The sequence below is a fragment of the Magallana gigas genome, chromosome 6 (genome assembly GCF_963853765.1).
Source record: "Magallana gigas chromosome 6, xbMagGiga1.1, whole genome shotgun sequence".
Classification (NCBI taxonomy): Eukaryota; Metazoa; Mollusca; class Bivalvia; order Ostreida; family Ostreidae; genus Magallana; species Magallana gigas.
Window position 1 is genome coordinate 37,893,429 of NC_088858.1, and position 25,913 is coordinate 37,919,341.

The 25,913-nt window shown below is 32.7% G+C and overlaps 2 protein-coding genes and 1 long non-coding RNA gene across 3 annotated transcripts; 1 reads left to right on the forward strand and 2 right to left on the reverse strand.

The window, feature by feature from the left end:
- Positions 1–5,153: 5,153 nt before the first annotated feature.
- On the reverse strand, positions 5,154–8,443 carry LOC105340620 (uncharacterized). The gene is made up of 4 exons (XM_020072356.3): positions 8,249–8,443; positions 7,089–7,149; positions 6,203–6,306; positions 5,154–5,326 (listed from the first exon to the last, which is right to left on the reverse strand). The coding sequence occupies exons 1-4, from the start codon at positions 8,423–8,425 to the stop codon at positions 5,180–5,182; spliced, it is 489 nt and encodes a 162-aa protein (XP_019927915.3). The 5' UTR covers positions 8,426–8,443; the 3' UTR covers positions 5,154–5,179.
- Positions 8,444–8,488: 45 nt separating this feature from the next.
- Positions 8,489–14,337, forward strand: LOC105340621 (actin-related protein 2). Its single transcript, XM_011446791.4, has 8 exons — positions 8,489–8,642; positions 9,218–9,328; positions 9,512–9,727; positions 9,897–9,969; positions 11,219–11,355; positions 11,684–11,833; positions 12,135–12,413; positions 13,343–14,337. The coding sequence occupies exons 1-8, from the start codon at positions 8,595–8,597 to the stop codon at positions 13,511–13,513; spliced, it is 1,185 nt and encodes a 394-aa protein (XP_011445093.3). The 5' UTR covers positions 8,489–8,594; the 3' UTR covers positions 13,514–14,337.
- Positions 14,338–18,878: 4,541 nt separating this feature from the next.
- On the reverse strand, positions 18,879–25,097 carry LOC105340619 (uncharacterized). Its single transcript, XR_902187.4, has 2 exons — positions 24,937–25,097; positions 18,879–19,460 (listed from the first exon to the last, which is right to left on the reverse strand). It is a non-coding gene; the product is annotated as an uncharacterized lncRNA (long non-coding RNA).
- Positions 25,098–25,913: the final 816 nt, after the last annotated feature.

Below are 25,913 nucleotides of genomic sequence, written 5' to 3' on the forward strand. Positions count from 1 at the left end.
TGAAGATTATGATTTTGACAAATTTTAATCGACACTATCTGAACTCACTTAAACAGCTTTTTAGGCAAATTTTAGAAGATGATTTTGAAAGATTTCTCCCCATATATTCCTATGAAAAATTTAAACACCTTCCATTGTGGTCCCATTCTAACTCTGAGAATCATGATTTGAACTTGAGTCTCTCCTATATATTATATGCATTAACACTTTACATCCATTATTGGCCCTGCCCTAAAGTAAAAACACATACTCCAAGGGATATGAAATTCACAATTATAGTAGAGGTCTTTCTGGTTAACATAATTATGAAATCAGTTTTTCTTACAGATCTGTGAGAGTTGAGAAGAAGATTTTAAAATATTATATGCATAAACACTATTTGGCCATATTGCCTTCCGCTTACTTATTATAAGGCCTGGACCCATAACCCAGGGGCTTTGAATTTCACTATTTAGGTAGGGGAGTTCGTAGAATCATAACCATGCATTCACTTATTTTCCCACATGTGTGGGAGTAAAGTACATTCACACTATATGGCAATATTGGACTCGCCCTAGGGACTAAACCCTGTCCAAGGGGTCTTTTTTGTCCTCACATGTGTGGGAGTAAAGAAGAATTTCGAAATTTGGCTTTTTTGCATATTTGGTCCCGCCTGTAGCGCCCCGGGGGGTTATAGAACCAAGAATATCAAAATTTAGATTCCTCTTACCAGATTATTAGAGATGTTTACACCTAAAAATGGAAAGAAATGGCCCTGTAGTTTTTAAGAAGAATTTAAATATGTAAATTTGTTAACGCAAGACGCCAGAGGAAAACAGATAGCAATAGGCCACCTGAGTTAACTCAGGTGACGTAAATATCAAAATTTAAGTGATATGCACATCTCTAATATATGTACAGTTGATCTGCGTCCCAACAGCTACCTATCTTGTAAACTGTAGGAGGAGTTATCCATACAATATAGGTACCCTTTAGTCAGCCGCATGCCATTTTCACTGTGTCAATAACCGATGTTTTCCTTTAGAAAACCCGGTTAAAAACCTAAATTTATGGATATAATGTAAATTACGTCCTCTGCCTAAATTGTGAAATACATGGTCCCTACAGTTCGGGTCCTAGGGCGGTGTCAATATGACCGTACAGTAAAATTATATTTAAAAAAAAAAAACACACAAAAATTAGACGCTCGTTGCGAGTAACGAAAGGTCTTCCGTTTGAGTGCACCATAAAGTATACAATTGCAATAGGGATAGTTGTTCTTCTCTTTCATTTCTATACACGTCATCAAATTCTTTTTAACCCTCTATTAGAATTTCAATAGAATATACTTGTACTTAAATTATACTTTAAAAAGTCGCTATTATTGTAAATATTGATAAAATTAAAATGGAAATACATTGTAATACTTAGTCTAGTAACAATATTGAACAAATTGATTCCTATGTACTTGCATAGTGCTGTGATAATGCCTGCTTTTTTTATGTGATGTATTTTATATGTTTAAACATGGCATTCTGTGATATATTTACCTGAATAAAATGAAATGAAATGAAAAATGAATGAAAAAAATCTTGCACTTTCCTTTCGGAGGAAAAGGTGTTTCTTTAAAATTGTAAATACTGTCCCCGATAAAATGCCATATTAATTTGCTAATTGTTTAATGGTTTACCGACCATCATTAGTTTGCCATCATTAGTTTGCCATTATTGCATCCGTTGAAGTCCTACGGGGTGCTCCAGGACGTTGCTTATCCTTAAATTTGTTCAGGCATTTAATCATTTAATTTTTTGTATTTGCTGACCCCCCTGTAAACTTGTCTCAATGACAAACAATAATTATTGTTCCCATTAACATCACACAGTTCTTTGAAAATTTCTTTCGAGTCTTTACCTAGTCTTACACATGTTTTTATGTAGCCTCTAATTTCAGTCTTATTGGATGATAACTTACTAGTCATATTTTCATACAGTGTCTCGAGAAGGGGTTATATATCAGCTCCTGAAAGGAGCATTCGATGATGAAATGTGGTCAGATAAACGGTCATAAATAGAATATAAACCAAATTATGTGTGAAAGATATTCAAAGGTCAATTGCATTTTATGGAATCTGATTAGTGTTATTTAAACAATAAAATGCTCTTTTTGGTAATTCATTCGGCAGACTTATTGATTAAACAATTAAACAAGGTACACACTGAATAACACATGATTGGTTAAGTACCTTTGATGTTGAGTGTACGTAATCATTAAAATGTTTTTTATGAATATAATGCAGATAATATAAGAAATATAATAATGTGTTTAAAAGTCTACCTTAGTGTCCTGATTCCCTAATGGTGTAGCAGGCCTTGATACCGGAGCCTGTTGCCCTAACTGTGCCCTAATGCCCTAACAGTGTTAGGTCTTTGGGCAAAGTATATAAGGGGAGAGAGAGAATGTGAGGGGGAGCCAGAAAGAGAGAGAGCAGAGTGGATTGACATTTGATGTACACTTACAACTTGTTCTTTTAACTTGATTCCAAAGAAACTTGTATAAGTTTCGATAGATTTATTAGATCTACGATAGATTTATTAAGATCTACGATAGATTTATTGAGATCTACGATAGATTTATTAAAATCTTCTGGTTCGGCTTAAAATACAACACAGAACTCACAAAATTTTGTGACACTGGCGCAAGCAGATCCTTAAGCATTGACTCTAGGAGCCCTTTAGAGAAAAACATCGCAATCATTATATTAAACATATATAACTTTTGTAGTTAGTTGTTCACGCAGAGACAATAAATTTTATTTTTATTTGTCAAAAGCAAATAATTGTTTTGTGTTTCTTTCTATATTTTCTTATATTCAGTTATGATAAAAAAAAAATTAACAAGGTGCCGAATTAATCAGATTCATGATTCCGAATTCTCCAGGTGCCGAATTCACCATTTTTTACCCGCCAATTTTTTTTTCAAATGCATGTTTACAGTAAGATGCCGAACACGTGGCAACAAACGTCGAAGAAAGAAAACTTAAATCAATTATTTACTCCTTAAAAGTACCTGGAACAAACGGGCGTTGCGAACGATATGTGTAAATGATATCATGTCTGTGGTGTTTTCCTTTGAAAATAAAATGTACAATAACTGAAGATACACCGATGGGCGGAGCCAACAAAAACTGTGCGTGTAAATAAGTTATTGAACACCAAGGCAATTTCAGAGATTTGCGATAACACTTTAATTCGCTAAGAGCGTGCTCAGAAAGCCGCGCTATCGCATGGTCCGAATTTTTTTCTATTCGAACACTGCCACACAGATAAATTTAATTATTATAAAATAATGTGATTTTGACATCTATATTCACAGTTAAAATTTTTTTTTATCTTTTCGGTGTATTTTTTTTTTTAAGACCAGAGACATAAATAGCAAATGTTATTTATGTCTCTGTTAAAAACTAAATTAATTTCACAATATAATCAACAATGTTAGGCCCTGTAACCAAACTCCAAATTCTTTACGTTTGACCATCATCAAAGAACAGTATGGAGAAGAAACTGTTTGTGAAAGGATTTGCTTATTGGTATATGATACTATAAGTACTGTAATTCTTTCACAGTTTAAATGATCGTTTAATTAAACCCTTCACAGGACACTCTTTTAGAATTTATTATTTATTATAAGTTCCTGACAACAACAAACCTTTGAAATTCATGTAAAGAATCAAATTTAATAAGTAGAATCATCCGATTATTTGTAAAGTTGAATTAAGTGTAAAATATATACTAAAAGAATACATCAAGCAATATAAGAAAATATCCAATCTTATCACAACCATCAGTGCATATTTTACATAACTGCATAATGTAATGTAAATTGTGTATACATGTATATATTTTTCAAATTAAAATCCTCAAAACAGATAACATGAAGTTATCTTAAGTTTGTACTCTAGTTCTGTTTAATGTGAGAGTAAACAGTGATTGAGTATTTGATACACAAACAGACATATTTACAATATATTACTGCATTTGGGTAGCTAAATAATACACCAAACAACATATATCCTGCCAAACCATTCTGCTTACATAAAAATATAATTCAGTTGTAAAAAAATCTATGAAAAATGAAACTGGAAGACAAATCATCTTTTGATGACAAAAATTACGTAATATTATATAAATAGTGCCTGTTTGGGAGGATAACAGTTGAAATTGACACCCCGAGAAAACCATTGTCAACCTCCGCTTCGCGTCGGTTGACAATGGTTTTCTCGGGGTGTCAATTTCAACTGTTATCCTCCCAAACAGGCACTATTTATTTTGTTATACTGAATGTCTTTTTTAAAATTTTTAAGAAAATTTTACTGCTTTTATATAGGAATAACGTGAATTCTACAGCGAACCGTACGCGCATAATTTTCGCGCATGTAACATTTTTTAATGTTACCCGTTGCCAAGTGCATTGCTAACGCTGAGGGTAATAGTAAATATTATTAACTGCGTCTTAACCAATCAGATTTCAGTATTTAACATGAAAGTATAACAACATTATATGTTCCAGGTGGATATAAAAAAATAACTGTGATTGTAAACAAATCTATACAAATTATATTTGAAAAAGATTATGTAAAGATGTGAAGATTAACATTTCATATCAAATTAAGTTTGGTTTAATTTCAATATACATGTAGTTTGGATAATGAAATATAAATATATTGCATCAATAATGCTTTGTAACAAAACTTGAAAAATATAATGAACTTGGTCAGTTAAATGTCATGATTAGAGTAAATACCGGTATATGTGAAAGAAAAATCAAGACAATTAATTGCACTTAATTGAACTATATGTATATGATTCTGATATGAACAATAAATTGAATACATGTATGGCAGCCATAGATTTACAGAGCATTGGTACTGTATAACTAAGTACATATCAAAATTGTATCTCTATATAATTATTTAATTTTCTTTCAAAATTATGCCTGAAAAACTAATTTTTATACGAGATTTCTTACACCACCAGATATGATTTCACAATACAGCCTTAAAAAAGCACCTTAAACCATTTCAAACAAAAAACCTTTAAATTATTTTTTTCAGAGTATACGTAAGTATAAACATTATGACTAGAAAATGGCATAAAGGCCTTTTCAGAGCATAAGTCGATCCTGGGAGTTCTAATTGCTGACATCATAGCTCTCCTTGAAATCTTTCCTCTACTTTTTTGCCATGTTCCTCAATCAGGTAGTCCATGTAACCAACTACCGGGTACTTCTTCATGTAGGTTTCTAGAAAAACTTTATCAAGGCCTTCTAGTTCATGGTCTGAGAGGGAACTCTGTTAAAACATAAGATAACTTCAAGTTTCATGATTTATAATGGTGTATTATTTTGCTAATCACATTTCCACAATTGATATTACATTTCCATAAACAAATGTCGGATTCTGCAAATATAGTATTATTGAAGTTCTTAAAGGGACTTAGACATGATTTGACTTAAATTTTTAAATTTTATTTTTCCATTTTCAATGTTTATAATGATAAATATAGAAGTTTATACTGCTATGTCAAAATTTGAAAGTCAAATATCAAATATTTGAGATACAGATACAAAATACAAAGTTAATAATCCTTTGTTTTGTAAACAAAGCTCGAATATTTTCATTTTTACATGTGTGTTGTACTGGTGTAAGTTTTAATCAAATGTTTTCTTCTTTTGTTGATAATAGTATTAATGAAAGTATTGAATTAGTTAAAAAAAAATTCACATGTCATTTTGTCTAAGAAATGGCAATTATCTATATTACATTTTTTATAAACAGCTATGAGACTTGAGCTTTGTTTATATAACAATCAATTATTACCTCTGTATCTCAATTGTAACTTGACTTTAACATTCAATATTTTGGTCAATCATTTAAAATGCACCAGTAAACCATTTTATACATAAAAAATGAAAATAAAATGTTTAGTCTCAAATCATGTCCAAGTCCCTTTAATCTTAGGCAATAGCACTGCAGACCTGTAAGTATAACTTATAGGATAAAAATTAAGCCATTATGTTAAATATTAGTTACTAAGAAATGAAATATTTTGTACAATGAAATTAAAAATTTAAAGTGATATGCTATGTAGTTATATATAATGCCAGATTGTTTCAGACTAAATCTGCAGATATTCTATTTTTAATTAATGTATGATATTTCAGTTACCAAGTCATGATGCATGTCCTTCTTCTCTAATGACCATTTTGCTAATGCATAAGTGGCATCTTTAGCAGCAAGAATGGAATATCCAGCACCTTTCCCATAAAAATCTAAAAAGCAAACTTGATACAGTTCCTCTCTTAAACAAAAATGTACATAAACAAAAGAAAATAACTAAATGTATATGTAACAGTGCAATTATTACAATGAATTAAACTCAATCACCAGAAGATTTTTCTTTAATTAAAAATAAAAGGTACCAGTATATATGAGTCAGAGATAACTTTGATAAAAAAAAAAAAGTACCTGTATGGAGATTGAATTTAGATTATAACATTCTTTTTTGTGATATGTACTTATACATGTTATGTTTTACCTGTAGCTGATATTTCTAATATATGTATTAATTGGAAAATCATATAAATTTTAAAAAGCATTATTAACTGGACAAATGCTAACAAATATTTTACTATTTTAATTCAGCGAAATGTTTATATCAGCTGTAATTTTTTCACTAAATAACTGTGGAATCATTTAATTTCGTAGGGCCAAATTTCATGGATGTGGGTTAAAAATTGCTTATTTGTGGGGATGTAATTTCACGGATGCATCAATTTTCAGTTTCAGTATGTAAACTAAATCTTTTACAATTACTTTTTGTTGAGGATTTAAATGTGTGGATGCGGGCTACCCACAAATACCAAGAAAATTGAGTAACCACTAGTTCTAATGATTCCATAGCATCATTCACTGATGAAAAACTTTCAGCATCATCAGATCGTTTAAACCTATAAGTTTTCTATCTTGAAAGTGAAATGGACAGAAAACCTTAGGGTTCTGATGATTAACTTATAGGTACAATTATTACAGGTTGATGATATTTTTGTCTTACCTTTCCCTTCAGAAACATCAAATACTACCCCTCTAACAGCCATAAGTAGTGGTTTAGAGCTCTGAAAATAAAAATGTCATGCCATCTTTAAAAATAGTTTGTTTTTTCTTGGAATTTTTACACTGACAAAAAGACACATTGGAAACTTTGCTACACAATTTCTTTTTTTTTCCCATATAAATAAAGTACGGTAATTTGCAGATCCATTGGGATATTTCTTTAATAATCGATTTTTCTCATGCATATTTGAAAAGGGAGCCCATGGACAGCACACTGGCCCAATTTAATTGTTTTGTATTTGGGTGACCCTATGTTTAAATTATGTTAATTATATAAGTGCCAATATTACTACTTGAAATACTCTCATAACTATGATTATATTTCTATGAGACCCCATCCCAACCTGTAAACTACATGTAGTATAGTTGCCATATTCTTATATATGCATGAATTGCTTGCTTCATCATCAATTTTACAAACTGAAGCCTCAGATCCACATATATTCTTTATTTTTTTTAAGGCATATTTGTTAAAAGAAACATTTATAAATGTAAATTACCTGTTATCCTATTGAGAAAGGGTATTTACAATAATAACTTTCCATCAATGCTATTTTGAAATTGCCTTCCCATTAATAGGGACGGCTCTCTATTTCTGATACATTTGAAAGTGTAAGGGTACGAATCTTTGAGTTTGGTAAAGTGGTTCTGGTCAAATGACCCAGGAAACTTGTAAAACAAGATACTCAATGCATCCTGACGTGGGCAGGAAGAATATATATTGTTTGTGGGCAGGGTCGGGTCTTAACTGTTTTGATGATTTTGACCAATTAAAATTAAGGTGGAAGAGGATAATCCCAGGCACTTGAAGACTATTTTGGCTTAGAAATATGGGATCTCTATGTCAAAAGACCATTTATAACAAAAAGGTTTGGAGATGGCCATGGGATACTTGACAGGTATATGTATTGCAGTTTTTCAGGCGAGATACACAGATTATTGATAGTTGATATTGAGAACGTAGATATATTTTCAGTAACAGATATAAAATTAAGGTAGATCAATGAGTGACACCAGCTGGTGTCACCCTGCACTCTTATGCTACATGGATATCCCCACTGTCACGAACAGCTGTTAGGTGTGAAGTTTAACTGTACTTACATCCGAACCATCATATTTGCTAATTTCTTCGTCTGTAAAAATTTTCGCCGGTTCTCCGCTTGGATCAGGACGAATTTCTATCGTACTCAACTGATATTTTGTAGAAATTATCGAAAATAGAGACAAAAACACAAAAATCAGTTCCGCCCACTTCATAACTTTGCCGGTGGAATCCATGTTGTAACGTATGACGAACTCCTTTAGAATAACAATTTTCATTGGACAATGTATGATAAAGAGCCAATGAAAAGCTGTGTTCTATGAGAAATTTGGGGAGGAAACTTCCGGTATTAAATATACAGAGAAGAGGTGTAGACGATAAAGTAAAATCGTCTTTTTTTCTGATATGGACAGCCAAGGAAGAAAGGTTGTCGTATGTGACAATGGTACAGGGGTAAGTTGCTATCTCATGGTGTCTTTAAATATTACCATTTTTGCAATAGCAGCCAACATAACATTAAAAATAGTATGAAATACCCGGAAGTGTGGTGTGACTCAACCTGGAATAAAGCATACTTACTTGACGTTTAATTGATAAACTGACAAGTTATGCCAAATTATACATATTGGGTGTTAGAAAATGTCTTATTTCTTGACTACTTTTGCAAGACTTTTTGTTACATACCTTGCACAGTGACATGCATGTCTTAAAAGTTCTTTTTTATTGAAGTCTTCCCTCTTCCTGCTTTTAGTGTTAAAGCAATATCATGTTGAAGAGGTTGAAACTTTGTAGTTTTGCATAGTTAACTTCTAATTATAAATAGTTTATTATCTTTTATTTGTTCAAAATATTTTTTTTTTACATTTAAAACATAACATTCCTGAAAGATTTTATATAAATTTAAACTATCTTGGTTTAATTTCCTTTTACATGTTTTTGAAGGAAGGAAGTTTTAAAATAAATTTTGGATGACCTTAAATGCAAATATGTGTAGCAATTGCTAAAATGAAATTGATTTTGTTTTCCAGTTTGTGAAATGTGGGTATGCAGGATCCAACTTCCCAGCACACATTTTTCCATCTCTGGTTGGCCGACCTATCATTAGGTCTACTGCCAAAATTGGAAATATTGAAATTAAGGTAAGTGATTCTGTTTGGAGACATCATATAATCCATCAGTTTTCTTGACCATATTTTTCTTACCAGAATCTTGAGTTCAGCGCCATCAAATATGATTTCCTTGCATAATAATTCAGTAGTACAGCAAAGAAAAACCAAATATTCAGATAGAATAAGTATTAATGACCAGCTTACTATTTGTAGGATGTTATGCTGGGAGATGAGGCTAGTGAGTTGCGTTCTATGCTGGAAGTGAACTATCCGATGGAAAATGGAATTGTGCGGAATTGGGATGATATGCTTCTGTTATATGATTACACATTTGGTCCAGAAAAGCTTAATCTCAACTGTAGAGATTCCAAAATTCTTCTGACAGAACCTCCAATGAACCCAAACAAAAACCGAGAAAAGATGATTGAGGTAAACACATCTTTACCATAAATAAGATGTAAAGTTTAATTTTGTTTGCATTGTGGTTATACAGAAGGAAATAAAGAAAATGCTTGTTTTCATTGCATGGAAGAGCAAAATTGAATGTAAAAAATAACGTGGTAACCTCATATCAATGTTGTTGTTTATTTTTTCACAGGTGATGTTTGAGAAATATGGCTTTCAAGGTGTATATATAGCAATTCAGGCAGTATTGACACTATATGCTCAAGGTATAACAATGTTTAATTTTTAATAATTTAATTATGGTTGTAACACGGCATTTGATTGGATAGAAAAATTTAGTTAAATTTGTATAACCTGGTTTGCACGTCACAAGACACGTCACAATGCACCAACGTACTAATTCACTTGACGTTACGTTTGAATTTTGAACAGATTTATATCATTTTTAAAAGTAAAACGGACTCAATTTGTACAGCAAATTCCAGAAAATTAAATTATAAGGAATGAACTCAATATCTACCCAAGTTATACTCGTATAACCTGGGTTGGAGCAATTTACGCTTTTTTATAATCCGCTTCGCGGATTATAAAGCGTAAATTGCCCCAACCCAGGTTATACGAGTATAACTTGGGTAGACATTGAGTTCATTTCTTAAATATACCGGATACATGTAAAAGTATAATCCTGTTATGTTTAACTGGATACTGGTAGATGAAATAATAACAAGAATAGATATGGGTTACCCCATATCCAAGATATTCGACTTTTAAATTACTTGAATTTTTACTGTGCTTCGCCGATCACTGTTAAAATCAAAGTTAAAATCACTGAATTTAACTTGTGAAGAAAACTGGCGAATATAGTTCTTAATGTCCGTAGCAAATACTGCTATCAGTCTTGCGTCACTAGAGCAAACAGTGCACATCCTTAAAAAGAGTTTACACGAGTGCGATCAGAATATGGTGCAAGTGTTGCATAGCCATTCTGTCATTAGAAAAAAGAAAAGAAAAACACACTCATCTACAATAAATAATTAAAGAGGTTATGTGATAACTAACAAACAATAATCATGAAAGTAATATAATTATTGTAATAATATAAGCAATATTCATTAGTGTCAAATTGTAAATTCAAGAATGACCTATATTTTCGTGAAAAAGGCTGAGGAGGCAGATACTTCACATTAATATTTCTTTGAAAAAGGTGATTTTTTTTTTTAATTTACGTTAGTTTAGTTTTCTTTCACATGTAAAATATACATTGAAATTCTAAACATTTGTTATAATGTTGTATCTGCTGATGATGAATGGAACACCTGACTTTAGTAATATATCTTGAATAGATAGTAAGCACTTATTGAATATATTAAAAATAGAATATAGAAGACCAAAAGTACATGTCTCACTAAATTGAAATTTTGGTGACAGTTGATAGATATACTGGTAGAATGTACAGAATTGTGAATGGCTTCTTTACCAAGCGTGACATAAACATGAGGCATTGTTCTTTTTTAGGTTTACTGACTGGAGTAGTCGTGGACTCGGGGGATGGAGTCACACACATCTGTCCTGTGTACGAAGGGTTTGCCCTGCCTCATCTCACCAGACGTTTAGATATTGCTGGTCGAGACATCACTAGATACCTTATTAAGGTTTGTATTTTGTTGTGTTTTCAGTTGTTTCTTATCTTTAAGTAATTTGAATAAGGGTGTCAAGTTCCAAACCCCAAAATATTTAAATCATGACTGGCATTGAAAAAGTTATATAGAAATAGACTCTATGACTAAAAACAATTCCTGACATTGAATTACAAGTTACATTTTTTAATAGAAGATGTGTTTGGTTTAGGATGATTTTTTTTTAATTTCAGTATTTAAAAGCAGAAGGAATAGGATTGATTTAATTAAATTTAAACAATATTTGTTTGTCACAGAAATGTATGGTTATTAAATAACAATAGTGTGTTGTCTTTTTTTCCAGTTGCTCTTATTACGTGGCTATGCATTCAATCATTCTGCTGATTTTGAAACAGTCCGAATGATGAAAGAGAAGTTGTGTTATGTAGGATATGATATTGAACAAGAGGAAAAGTTAGCTCTGGAAACAACTGTGCTTGTAGAGTCTTATACAGTGAGTATTAATAATAAAAGGATTAACGGTATCTACATTCCTTTTTTATATTTTCTGTAGTGTATGTTATTGTTTGTAAATTATCCATATTTATTTTGATGTCTTTTAATCAATAAAAAAAATATTATGTTCATGTTCACATCATAAGCACTTTTTTTTGGCATGAATACTTATAGTAACTTCAGTAAGTGATAAAATAACTAATGATGTGAGTCTAGATAAAAGATTCTGTATTGCAAAATGTCTTAAAGAAATTTATTATAGCTGCTATTTTCTCAGTGTTGTGTATTTTTATCTGCAGTTACCGGACGGGCGAGTAATACGTGTGGGGGGAGAGAGGTTTGGTGCTCCTGAGGCGTTGTTTCAGCCTCATCTCATCAACGTAGACGGGGTGGGGGTGGCAGAACTCCTGTTCAACACCATTCAGGCCGCAGACATTGACACCCGACCAGAGTTCTATAAACACATCGTCTTGTCCGGGGGCTCCACTATGTATCCGGGTCTGCCCAGTCGACTAGAGAGAGAAATCAAACAGCTCTACCTAGAGAGGGTGCTGAAAGGGGATACTACCAAGCTCTCAGTAAGTTTCATTTTGGATTCAGTGCTTCTTATAGATCTGCACTACTGTAAGTTGCTAATTAAACACGAGGAATTAATATCCACATAATATAACAAGAAGCATCCTTAGCAGATTCCAAAATCCTGATTCCATTTTTTTTGACAGCTTTGAACTATATGATATTACAACAAAAGTTAGGCACTACCGCTCGCATTTTATTCTCACAATTTGATGCAAAACAGCTGAATCATAGAGTTATGTTCATGAGTATAAGGAAAGGAATCTACAGCTCAGTAATTGTGTTGTTTTTCTATCTTGAGGAAGTAGATCTGGTGTGATGATTGCATAAAAATCTTTTTCCTTGTTGCTTGATTTATGAGACCTTTTGAACATGTTGAAATTTTTTGTTTTCATACCATAAAAGATTTTTAACACTCAAGATCTGTATTGTTTGATTTGAAGAGATTTTAAGATTGAACAAATGGTTGATTGGCATGTTGACTATATAAAATGCCTAAAAGCAGGTTTGATAAAAACCTTAAGGAAACAAGTTGATGGTTTATACTAAAGGAATTTTTACCTTCCTTATTCTTTTATCTAAATTTTAAGACTTTCAAAATCACTTTGAACTGTTCTGCTGTTAGACAACAATGCTCAATTCAACCTATTCAGTAATTTATTTTCAAATTGATTCTTTGTTTTTGTTGTGAACCCACCAAAATACATTTAGTTTCTTCTTTTATGAGGTCTTGGTTTTATTTTCTTTGCGATTGAAAATCTAAATTATTTCTCATCTTTCCTAACTTCCTTTTTCTCTTAATATACATGTAGTTTTCGACCCTGCCTGATCCTCACAACGTCATGCAGGGACCCCCTCCCCCAAGGGAACCCTAATACCGTAAATACTGCAATCCTACTGAAAAATAAAATCCCTTTCTTTTGTATTTCAGAAATTCAAGATCAGGATAGAGGACCCTCCAAGGAGGAAGCACATGGTGTTCCTCGGGGGTGCAGTGCTGGCCGACATCATGAAAGACAAGGATAGCTTCTGGATGACCAGACAGGAGTATGAGGAGAAGGGGCTCCGAGTGCTGGACAAACTCTTATCGGGACCTCAGTGATTAACTGTAATCTAGGACCTTACCAAATTCCATTCCACAAGTCACAACACCAATCTCGTTCAATAGTCTAGATCCAGGGGGTTCTTGCTAAATAATGCTAAAAACATTTACCTTTGTTGGGCTTCTTTTTACTAATGAAATACATGTATTCTTGATATCTTGAAAAGACCTAAAAGATAAATAGCTCATGAAAAAGTTAAGGATTTTCAGCTGTATCTAGTGCTTTGTCTAGTATTTTCTTTAAAAAGTCTCTGTAGTCTGTATTAGAAATACATGTAATAGCAAATAAAACTATCTAGGAAATCAAAGTAGATATGTATATTGGTGGATTTTAGGTGGACATCTAAATCTATAAATGCAGCAATCAGGAATTTGAGATGTTTATATTGTACTTGTGAACGAAATTTTCATGGTGCCTTTATGGTTTGAGCAGGAGGATGTGTGCATCATAAATGTGATATGAACAAGTGGTGAAACTACTGTGAATTCTGGACAGCAATCATTGATGATCAAATCCACGATAGGGTGCTTCACGTTATCCTTTATACACTTATATTTTTCTTGTGACACTGAGTTATATGCATGTATATTATTACTGGAAAGTTTAAAGATATACAGGTACCATTTTCTTTATCCAGTCATATTTGTCTCTCGGGTCATTTTTTAAAAATATATAGATGTATATAAATGTATAAAAGTTTCATTGATATTATGTGAAATATTGAAAGCATATTCATTGCAAACTGTTAAAAGAAACTAGTATTTATTTATTATGTTTTTGATCAATTAAATAGAAAACAGAAGCCAGTACTAAGGAAATATTACTGTGGGGTTTTTTTACGTCACTTGTATCAATTGTTTAAACCAATCTGTGTGTGTGAGGATTTGTATGAAATTGCTGTAAAAGTCACAGAAAGAGGCAAACAGGCATTTCCATTGAATTTAATGCCAAATCATTAGTTTTATAATGCAGAATATGTTTAAACTTAGAATGTTAAAGCTGAACACCGCTCGTAAATAGGCACCGTCACACAGATACCTGGTATATAAACCCTTCGATTTCGTTACACCCGATTGCACACCTGAACCTCGTGGCCGACACTGTAGTATTCCTTTCGTGGTCTTTAGATTTTATGCATTTTTTCTTATCTTATGTTCATTTTCTGTTCGTAAATAATGCATTGACCAATTTATTTGATGTTAGTATTCTCCTGGCTTCAAAAAGGTGCGTAAAATTTGATAATTTCATCGCGACCGAGTAACACGGCGAGGCAAAATGTACGTCCACACAGGTGAGACCTCTACAGCGAAGTACTTTGAACTGTTTAGAGGTCTGTCCCTTATATAAGGGTTGTAGAGACAGCAGTGATTAAAGAGAAATATGGCGGACAGTGCCTATTTACGAGCGGTGTTCAGCTTTAATGGGTTCATTGCTTGAAAACCGACAAAGCACAATCAATACATCACCTGCACATGGTAAAAAAAAATGTTATAGTATATCCCAGTTACAGGAAAGTTTGAAGTTATGGTTTATAATACATGCTTCCTTCAACAGACTTCATTCCTTGTAATATGGTTTGACTGTTTAGAAAAAAAAAAGTTTTTTTGCAATGACAGAAAGTGTTATGTATTTGAGAAACATTTATGAAAATGGTGAGGCAAAGGATGATTTTGTATACTGAACATAGCAATATTATTGAAAGAGTTACTTGTGTCTATTTGTAAATGACCAATATTAATCACCAAATTTTTAATAAACATTGAAATATTTAATTTTCTCTTTGGTTAGACTTTAATGCTATGATTTAATAAACTACACATATGAATCAAACACACTGTGCGTAAAGGTTGCACTGACATTATAACGACTGTGACTCCTGAAGTATTTGTACCCATTTTAATAACTCTGCAATTTTATTGAAAGCTTTTTTATGAAAAAACAGTGAGTTGACTAGTGCATCTTTGTGTTACAAGCGTTTCTTAGCCTTTACACTACTCTTGTGAGTTGGGATCCAAAGCCATTGACTTGCAAACAAAGGAGCTAAGAGAACAGTATTAATAATTTAGAGCCTAAAATTTGCTATGATTTTATAACTGAGAGTGTTTGGCCTAGATATTTTGCCCTCACTCCCAACGTTTATAATTCGGGTCACATTCATTATGCATGATATCGAGTTGTCTGGGGGGAGTGGCGGACGTGTTATGTACGAGCTACTTGCACCGGCCAATTTTGTAGGACCCGGCCCTTTTGCCTCCATTATAACACAGTAATTATAGTATAACCCGATACTGTGTTGTCTGGTAATCAATGGTTTTGCATGTAACAAAACTATAGCTATATTTGTTTAACGGGACTGAATCTGGATATGGAGCATGCTTTCGGAGGAAATTGGCAGCATTTATTATAGTAACAAGAGTCATAATATGGCTATGGTGATGTGTTCCTGTATTATTGAAATGTTCTCAACGGATTGCGAATCAAATAAAGTCCAGACTCGATATCAGAGTCCTGAGTTTGGTCACTCGCCGCTGATGTAGACTAAGTGATCCAAACCGCCGCACTGAGACTATTAGCACAAAAAACTAATCTACAGAAGTGAATTATTTTTGGACAGTTTTTGTTTATAAATAAATGCTACATATATATAAGGTGTTTCAGTATTAATGGATCAGTGCTGTATTAAAGAAAAGCAGTTTCTCACGTAGGAACAAGACAGGTTAAATATAATACTAAAACAAGGATCTACGCTCACGCTATATAAGCAGACAAGCAAGGGTCTATTATATGGCTTAATATCGCGTAATCTGCAGTTTAGACGGGCCTTGCAAAAAGCAACCTTGGCATTGACATAATTATCCAACACAGTGGTTTTTAGATTGTATTTGCTCTCCTTTTTCTTAAGATTGTGTTCATAGAGGTTCGCTCCATAGGTTTTGGGTAGCCATTTTGGGCCACCTCTAGTCTGAAAATTCTGCATCACATATTAATTCTAGTATATGTTTATATTTTACAATGCCAAATGATTTTTATTGGATAAAATTGTTTTTAAAAAATTACATTTTTACAGAGTTTAGTAAGAGACTATATTTTATGGCGAAAGGTTTTCAAGAAGGAAATGAACAATAACTCACTAGTTTTAGAGTACTGTTACTTTAGCTTCCTAAAAAGTAATTTTCAGCTCAGACCAAACTTCTAGATAATTTGTGTATTACGATACATTCATGATGTTCTAAAAACATATTAAAACAACATTTTGATATTCTATCGATATATTTTGGCATTTTTGGCTTATGTTTCATAGAAGTTAAGAAAAAATTAACTCCAACTTTGGTCTAAAATTAGCTTATTTCATGTTATATCTCAATTTTTTGAGACGTGACCCCTACTTGTTTTACTTTTGAGTGAGACATTAAATGTATGTCTATTTGTATGCAAAGTTTTGGAAAGATGACGTTACAATATTTTTTTTATTTGCATTATAATTTGATTACTCCAACATTTTGTAACATCTGTTGTTGTGTTCATTATGTACTGGTCTTTGAAACCTCCGGCCAGTAAAGCAAGAATTTTTAAACTTTGACTACATGTGTTCAACTTCATACTTTATTAAAATCATAGCTAAATAATAGTTCAAACTACATATTTGTTTGATTTCTTCAAATTATCAATTTCCATATCAAATTTTAGCAAACATTTCAGGAAAATTATCATATTTGTTTGGGGCCTATATTTCCCAAAAACGGCATGTGACATGGGTTACAAATAAAATTAATGAACATTTTAGGCCCCCATCTTTATATCCAAGTGGTTTTCGGATGATTGACATTACAATTATTTCAGGTGCCAACATCCTTAAAACCGAAACACTATCTAACCAGTTTAAACCAGTTTGGTTGCGTATGAATCAAAACTCTAACATGCTTCATTTGGCACTTTTCAGTGCAGTGACACTGTTTATTCGAATGAATAATAAATATCTTATCCCACATTGTTGAGGTTGATAATGCACGAATTATTTTGTGACCAATCGAATCTTTGGCTGCAATGAGACCACAGACTGACTTTTTATAAATTAAACCGTCCATATATGGGAGATGCATGTAACTGCTTTTTGACTTGAAATATTTTGGTTTCTTTAAACCAGTTGCCTTGGGATACTTAAGTAACGCTTTCAAGTAATTGCTTGCAGGCACGTAGCATCGGGGGGGGGGGGGGGGGGGGGGGGTCTGGACCCCTCACTTTTTCTCACAGAAACGAATTTTTAAAATTTACATATAAAAAATTGAATTATTATGGAGTTGCCCCCCCCCCCCCCACTTTTTTGGGAGTATGTAAAAAATTAATATGAAAATAAGGAAATTTTTAGCTTGTCAAGATTTTTTGGATGAGGTTGCCCCCCCCCCCCCCACTTTCAAAAACGATGCTACGTGCCTGGCTTGTAAATGAAATACAAAAACTGAACTCATGTTTACCAATATCTTGATATTCTTTACTATATAATAGAATTTCTGTTGTTGATTTGTTGATTTTTGTTTATACAACCCAGTCTCTCAAATGAAAGAAATCTTAATATAATTTTCATTCACGGATACATTGCTGTTTTAAAATAAAATCTTTATTTCTTTATTTATTGTCTTTATTTATAATATTATAATATGATATACCAATTATTTCTTTTCCCAATAAGTATATCTAATTATTTGAGCAAGTTCAGATTAGTGCTTATACGGTATAGTCTTCTTGTTTTCACCCCTTTCACCAATTCCACGGCCAGTATTCCATGCAGTTAAGATCCATGCTCGTTCCAACGGACTCCTCACACATAGAAACACATTTCTCGCCATTGTATTGAGGATAGGTCAACTTGCAATGTCTACAATACTGTATACACGCCCATATTTTTGCAATTGGTCCCCTCTTTATTTTGTTCGTTAGGAATTTGCTACAATGGGGATCGGGACTCCCCCTGAAACAATAGCTTTGGCACGATTCGATATCGTAGTCCCCGTCCGCTAGGTTTTTACAGTGGTCACATCTCTCTAGGCACTGTGGTAACCGCGCATTGCAGAAGTATATAATGCAACTGACCGCTAGAATCACGTGACACGCTTTGTAATGTGCCTGCAAGAAAGGAGAAGAAGAAAAAAATCCGTGAACCTTTTGAATTTAAGTCAGCATGGTGCTGAAAGAAGCAGTATCAAATTTGGTTTTTAACAAAAATCAGTTCTTTTGACGCAAGGAGATGATCACATTTTTTTGACTCAGATTTTTGTGGGTTTTTTTTTAGATTAACTAGTTTGTCAAACAACACACTCTGATACTGCATGCTCTGATAAAACTAATAAAAGAAAAACAACTACTCAATGACTTTTAGATGATTTATTAATCAAAATTTTCACGACGAATTTTTTCGTTTTTCTTTTCAGCTTGAATCAAGCAACTTTTAAACATAATACTGATATTTAGCAAAGCCATCCGATCATCTTTCAACCGTTTCATCCATAGTGTACAGGTCCTTATGAAATTTTCGCCTCGGAAATTAAGCAAGCGAAAAGACCAAAAGCATGCAAAAGTGACGAGAATAGTCTGAAAAGTTCTTGACTTTCACCAATAATTGATACAGTTTACATCTAACTTGAAGCCTTTCGACATTTCACATTCCTCCAAACACTTATTCCCGTTGTATTGCGGATACGTAAGTTTACATTGAAAACAGAATTTTTTGCACTCAAGTGAACGCTTTCCATAGCCTCTCTTAGCCGCAGACACCGAGAACAGATTGCATTGGTCGTCAGTCTTTCCATCTAAGCAATAGCTGAGACAGGACCTTGTGTCATAATTGTTCACAGTTTCCATGCATTCGCCGCATTTCTGTAAACATTTAGGCAATAGCGCCGACGCCAACACACCGAAACAAAGAGTTAGGAAATACGTTTTCAAAAGAGCCTGAAAGAGACGAAATATAGTCATTGACAAAATCAAACACATACTGTATACAGGGAAATATTCGCTCCCGCTTTATTTTCGCCCCTTTCGCCCTTGTTGACAGTGGGGAATTTGTAAGTGAGCAAATTACAATATCTCATACATCTATCTATAAACACAACTGTGCGAATTCAAGACGGAGCGAAACTGTTTGCAAGTGTAGAAGGGCGAAAATTACACGGGGCGAAAATAACCCTGTATATAGTAATAAATCAGAGGAATTATATGAAATTCTTTTTTTAGGGGGGAGGTTGGAGGGGGACATTTAAAAGGGAAGGAAGAATAATAAAAAAAAATAAGAACGAAATTAGAAAACAAATTTTTGCAATGGCTTTGTTTCACGTTTTGGTTTAACCATAAATTCTTTTCATTCTCAAAATAAAGCCACTCCCTCATTATACTATATTGTTAATTTTTCAAAACCAAGAGAGGACCGATATCATTGTTTATTTTCCTGGTCTAGTAAAACAATAAAACTGCCATTATGGTGTATGTTTGATGTTGTTTACCAGGAATAAATTGAATAGTTAATGACATCTGCCGTTTCCAATGTCAACATCCACTAATAGCATCATTTATCCGTGTCTAATTAAGACAATCCCTCCCATTGGCTGTCTTTACAAATCAGTAACCTCAACGGATTCCAAATTCTATTATTTGATATAACATATATCGACATTGATGTACAACTAAATTTTCAAAATATACTTTTAAAAAGATAGTAATTCCTTAATTATAATTAATTCCTATGAAACTGGATCAATGTAACTCGGTTGTTGGCGAGAAATAACGATAAAGAATTTATGAATGCTTGCTGGCTTGGCTTTGTAAACATACATCTTTCCTAACTGAATCCATGTGACCTTATCCAATTACAGCTGTACATGTCTATAGAACAATCTTGAGTATTTTACTAATGGTGTTATCGCACAATAGATATATTGGAAGTTTTATTTTATTGAAATCTGAAACGGAAACTAAATTGAAGAAATACAATGTATATGCACTCAATGTCGACATCCAGGTGATTATATAAATTATCTTTTCACGGTGAGTTTTTTATTTTTAACTCTAAAAAGAGTATAAAAAGCAAAATTACCACAGAGACCACCACTTATAAGACAAGTGAATGTTCGTGGACATTTTTGGACTTTATTAATCTCCTCTGACGAAGAGTTCTATAGAAAGAGATATAGGAATGTCTTAAAATTTAAAACCTAAAATACTTGGATGTTTTCCTTGATCATTAAATAATATAGTTTATGACTAAAATTAATATTTGAACTTTTTAAATAGATCTGACGGGTAATTTGTTGAACATCCAGTCCCCTAAAATAAAATTTTACAAATACATTTAATTTGATAAACTATATAGATATCATATTGCCAAAATAGTTTTTTAAATATTAATTTTTATTGCAACTTTGATACAATAAAAACTAAATGGGGAGCAATATGAGAAGAATTAGATTCTGGTTGAATATAGATATAATGTGAAGCATGAAAAACTCTTAAAAATAACTGTGAAAACATGCGTTCGATCAACAGAAATTTTACATTATTAAAACAATATATCGCGCAAATCTAGACCCAGCCTGAATCTAGAATTACTTGGAATTGTGAAAATGGCAACGAATATAGAAGTGATAAAAAATTTAAAATTCATTTTGAAACTGTTTAATAACTAGGCGTTAATGGCTTAGTTTGTAGGCCGTGATATATAATTATATATATTACATCCCATGGGGCTTTCGAAAGAGATTTCAATTCCCCATGCAAATCCCGTTTTGCATTAGAGTTAAAACCACATATCACAGAGCACACTCGAACCACCATTCTCCGGATCACATTCAACCTACTACACAAACACTTGTGATTTTAGTCCTGGTTGTAAAATCCATTAAACCATCACACCCCAACCACCCTGAACTCCATAAAAAGTAAGAAATTACCATGTTTCAGCCCGAAGATCTGCAGTTCTAGGAACGCGAATACTTTTGAGTTGAAATTTCTCGGGTGACAACAGGCAGAAATTCTAACAACTTCGAGTACCCTTGCCTGTTGTGTTTCATCGAACACGTTGTTTCTATTTTTAGTGTGTAGGAGGTAGCGCGTAGTAATACCCGTTAGACCAGTTATGTAGAGCGTTGCTAGCAAGCTACATATTTGTTACTTGGATCTGTTTACACGCTTTACGCACGCCCATCCACCTTCTTCTTGCATATTTACAGTTAAGCAATCATGTGTTCGTTGTTAAATTCAACTGAATATATGGATCAAAGATGTGTTTATGTTGTAAGTATCCGTAATCGAGTTCTTTATTCAAGAAAGCAAGGCAGATATATTCAGCGTTCTGTTTAATTTATATGTGAATATTTACATTTTCAAGTGTCTTTGTCCATGATAACACTTCCAATCGATTTTGTAATGTATGGCCCAATACAATTCGTCAATGAATATTTTGATATTAAATCTATCAAAATGCCTTTCGGGCTTTATTGGGTTTGATTACCCCCGTCCGTGTTTGATCACCTCATTATACCCCAAAAATGATTCCTTATTCGTTAAATAAATGCGCACGCCTTGGAACATTTACCCATAATCAGTGTTGTTTTGATTTTGAATGAGGCTAGTAAATATTTATGTCATCTGGAGTTTCTAGTAAAAACATAACATATTAATTCTTGTATAGATTTACCCAAGGTGGTCACGATGTACATCAACGTAAAATTAGATTCCTCCAGAGAGAGAGAGAGAGAGAGAGAGAGAGAGAGAGAGAGAGAGAGAGAGAGAGAGTTATTTCATAATCCAATCAATCACTTCTGGATTTATCGGCGAGTTTGAAAGAGTTATCACTGAATGAGTTTCACTCCGTATTCCCTTGTGTGCGTTTCATCAATGTAAATTAATTTTCCAAAATAATTATATTCCTGATACTTCGCAATAATCTAAAATAAGCGCTGATAGACAATTGGTATTTGGCTTCGCTACACTTCTTTTCCATTACACGCGTACAATAAATATCATTAAATTCAATCTAGTATTGTTCTTTATATACTAAACCACATTCAACAGTCCCGTAACAATCGGGGATCAAAAGGCCTGCCCACCTTTACTTTTTTACTTTCAGACATTTTTCTTAATTTTACATATTTTGCTTGTCATGTTGTTTTGGGGTAGGTCTGTCTCCTTTCAAAAATACAATGCTAAGTGAGTTTTTAAACGCTGCTTTCATTTATTAAAGATTTAATTTCATTCTACTTGGTTAAAATTGAAATATGTTCCGTGATTTATTACATCCAATCTTTAAAGTATTGTACTTTTCCTTTCTTAACCCCCACCTCGTGCCTCCATTCTAATTAGTTTTTGCACAACATAACACATCTGAAAATACAACATATTTCATCAAAGTTTGTTTCAATTATTTATCAGTTCTGTCAGAGGAATCTAATATCATTCAAAGAAAATAATTTAATTTCTTTCTAAAGATCATCATTTAATAAGATAAATATATTGCCAAGGAAATTGTTTGAAATGTAACCCAATATCTCAAAAGAACATAGTTTACAAACACTGTCAATATTTTAAAGAGTTCATTTTCCTCAAAAATATATGAATGTGATTCTACGACATTATAATGGTAGGCAAAAAAAAAGCAAAAAAAAAAAAAAAAAACCAAAAAAAACGCATATGTATTTCAATTTCAACTTGACTTGATCATTTGAATCCACTGGCTTACATTTATTACTGACCTGTATATTGGTACGGACTACTTTCTCAAGCATATTAATTTAAAGTTATTCCACGTGGAAGTGATCATATATTTACGTATTGAAAGTTGTTCGAACTTATTTTTAATCCTTGATTCAATTTTGAATGAACCGCAGAAACTTTGCAAGCAAAATTGTCTTTCTTTTTGTTGAAATTTGTAGATTTTTTATGTTTATGAAATGCAAAAACTCAAAGAGTTTTGGTCTCATTGTATGGTTTTTCACTTGTAACAGAATTTTATCTTTCACAATTTTATCACTGCTCCGTATATTCTATGATAATGACAATACTATTGTATTTTAAATATTGCTGCCACTTGTCATGATCTCAAGAAAAACGTCTATACTAGTATTCAATGGCAATCAACTGCATGTAAAAGCAGCGTCCAGTTCATAACAACAATTTTACAGAGCGTCCAACTTTTCCTCATCTCTTAATGTGGTCCGCGCATGGTTTGACTTGCTCCAGGGAGTTGTGTTTCATATTTCACTTAGTAAAGGAATTACATGTATTTGATCTGGGAATTGCTTTCTGTGAACAATTTATCAAGCGTTTGTACTCGCATTATATATATTCTAATAATCCATTCACAGAGCTCAACGGATACTAATGAGCAACGTATTTATGAAGTGAGGTAATTCTGGATCATTCGGATGTCAAGTTATGAATATCGAATGATTTAGCTTTGATGCACTCTTTTCATATCCAAGGAAGAATATGTAAAAAAAAAAAAAAAAAACACACACTTATATACAATAAAGTTCATCATTTATAGTTCGGTTCAATTGAGTTTAATAACAGGGTTTTTTTTCATACAACATAATCATTGTCAGAATCCATCGGAAAGCAGTGAATGGAAAACCACTGGGTTCTGACGATGCAGAAGAAAAAATACAATTAAGAAGTAAAGTATAACATTTATTTATTAAACCCATTCGTCAGAGGTACCATCATTTCTTAAATACAAACTGTCATATTTATGAATTATTATACTTGTAATAATGAAAAGTTCATTATGCTATTTAGGGTACATGAAATAAAAAGTTCTGACAGAGGACCGGTTTATCGGCTTCCAGTAAACCGATACTTTGATGTGTATAAAACGTGATTTTTAGAAATGCCAATTTTTGAAAATGGTTTATGTAATATTTAAGTACACATGTATGTTTTTTTTTCTCCAAAATCATCTCAAATAATTTAATGTTAAATGAATACATATGGAAAATAAATTATGTGGTTGAAAATGTGATTACTTGGAACCTATGGTATCGATTGTAAATAAGTGTTGTATACAAAAAGGAGAATAAATGAATTATTAGAAATAATTAAACCGAACTCTTCTGATGAAAATGGAGGAGTTCCGAATGTGTCTATCGGATTATTGATAGTACTCGTCGCATATTTATCGAGAATAATAACCGAGACTAGAGCAGTTTAAACGTTTGTCAAATTAAAGTTTATTTTAAAATAATAAGAAAAAGGGGTTGATTGTACAAAGAATAGTAATTATATTCTAGCATGCAGTGAAAATATTAACTTTAAAAAATAATGTCCCAAATATACGCCGACAATTGATGCCTGAATGAAAAGTCGTCTTCAAGAGAAACTTTTTATATATATTTCAAATATTTTTTCTTAATAATCAGAATAAACGAATTACTCTTACCGTCATTATATAACCCTCTGTCGTCTGCTGTTTGCAAAGTCTGTTCCCGCGCAGGTGTAATACGCTGTAGTGATGTCATATTCAGATTGAGTCCTTTTATAGATAAGCCGTCAATCTCAGAAGCAATGTTGAACAGTCCGCGTAGAAAAGAGGTGGGCTTGCTCAGGCCAGAAATTCGATTTTTATGGATTTGACAATTTGAATCATCAAGAGAGATTTGTAATGGATGAAAATCATTAAACGTTTCATAACTCGTTACATCTCTGATATTAGAGCTTTATAAAACAGTCTCTTGGGTGATGAGCGAAATTCATGCTCTTTTATCACCCTAAATCATTTTAAGAGAATCTAGGTTATCAGCGAAAGTGTTAAAATGAGTTGCGATCGCATAATACATCTTTTTCATTTCAAGTGAGGAACACCTATTAAAAGTCAACATAAATATATCATTGAAAAGAACAAACAGATGTACGACATGTATTAATCTACGATGAGCAGATTTTGATCTAACTTGGACTAACGACAACTGCTGACTCAAAAACGCCGAAATGGACAGAACGAGTAAATAACCATGCTAATAAGGCCCATAAATCAAATCGTAATTGGGCTATTATTCTGGTAAAATTAATACATGTATCAGTCGAAAGCGAGGACGAAAGAGGGCCATACACGAACCAGAAACAATGTCACCAAACAGCGGTGCTGGTCAAAACTGCCGCTGCGCGAGTTGACTCCAAAGGACAAAGTGTGAACGCCATTCAAATGATTCCAAGCGGCCTTGTGTGTTATACGGTTTATATTATATTAAGTTTTCAGCATTTTCAAAGAAATACTTGATTAGATAAATTGATTGAACAATGCATATAAAGTGTTCACAGTGAAAAGGATGAGGAGTGAAAAATAACGATACAGTTGTACTCGTTTACAAACGCATCAATCTATAACCAATTGACCGTTCTTTTCGTATTTAAAACATA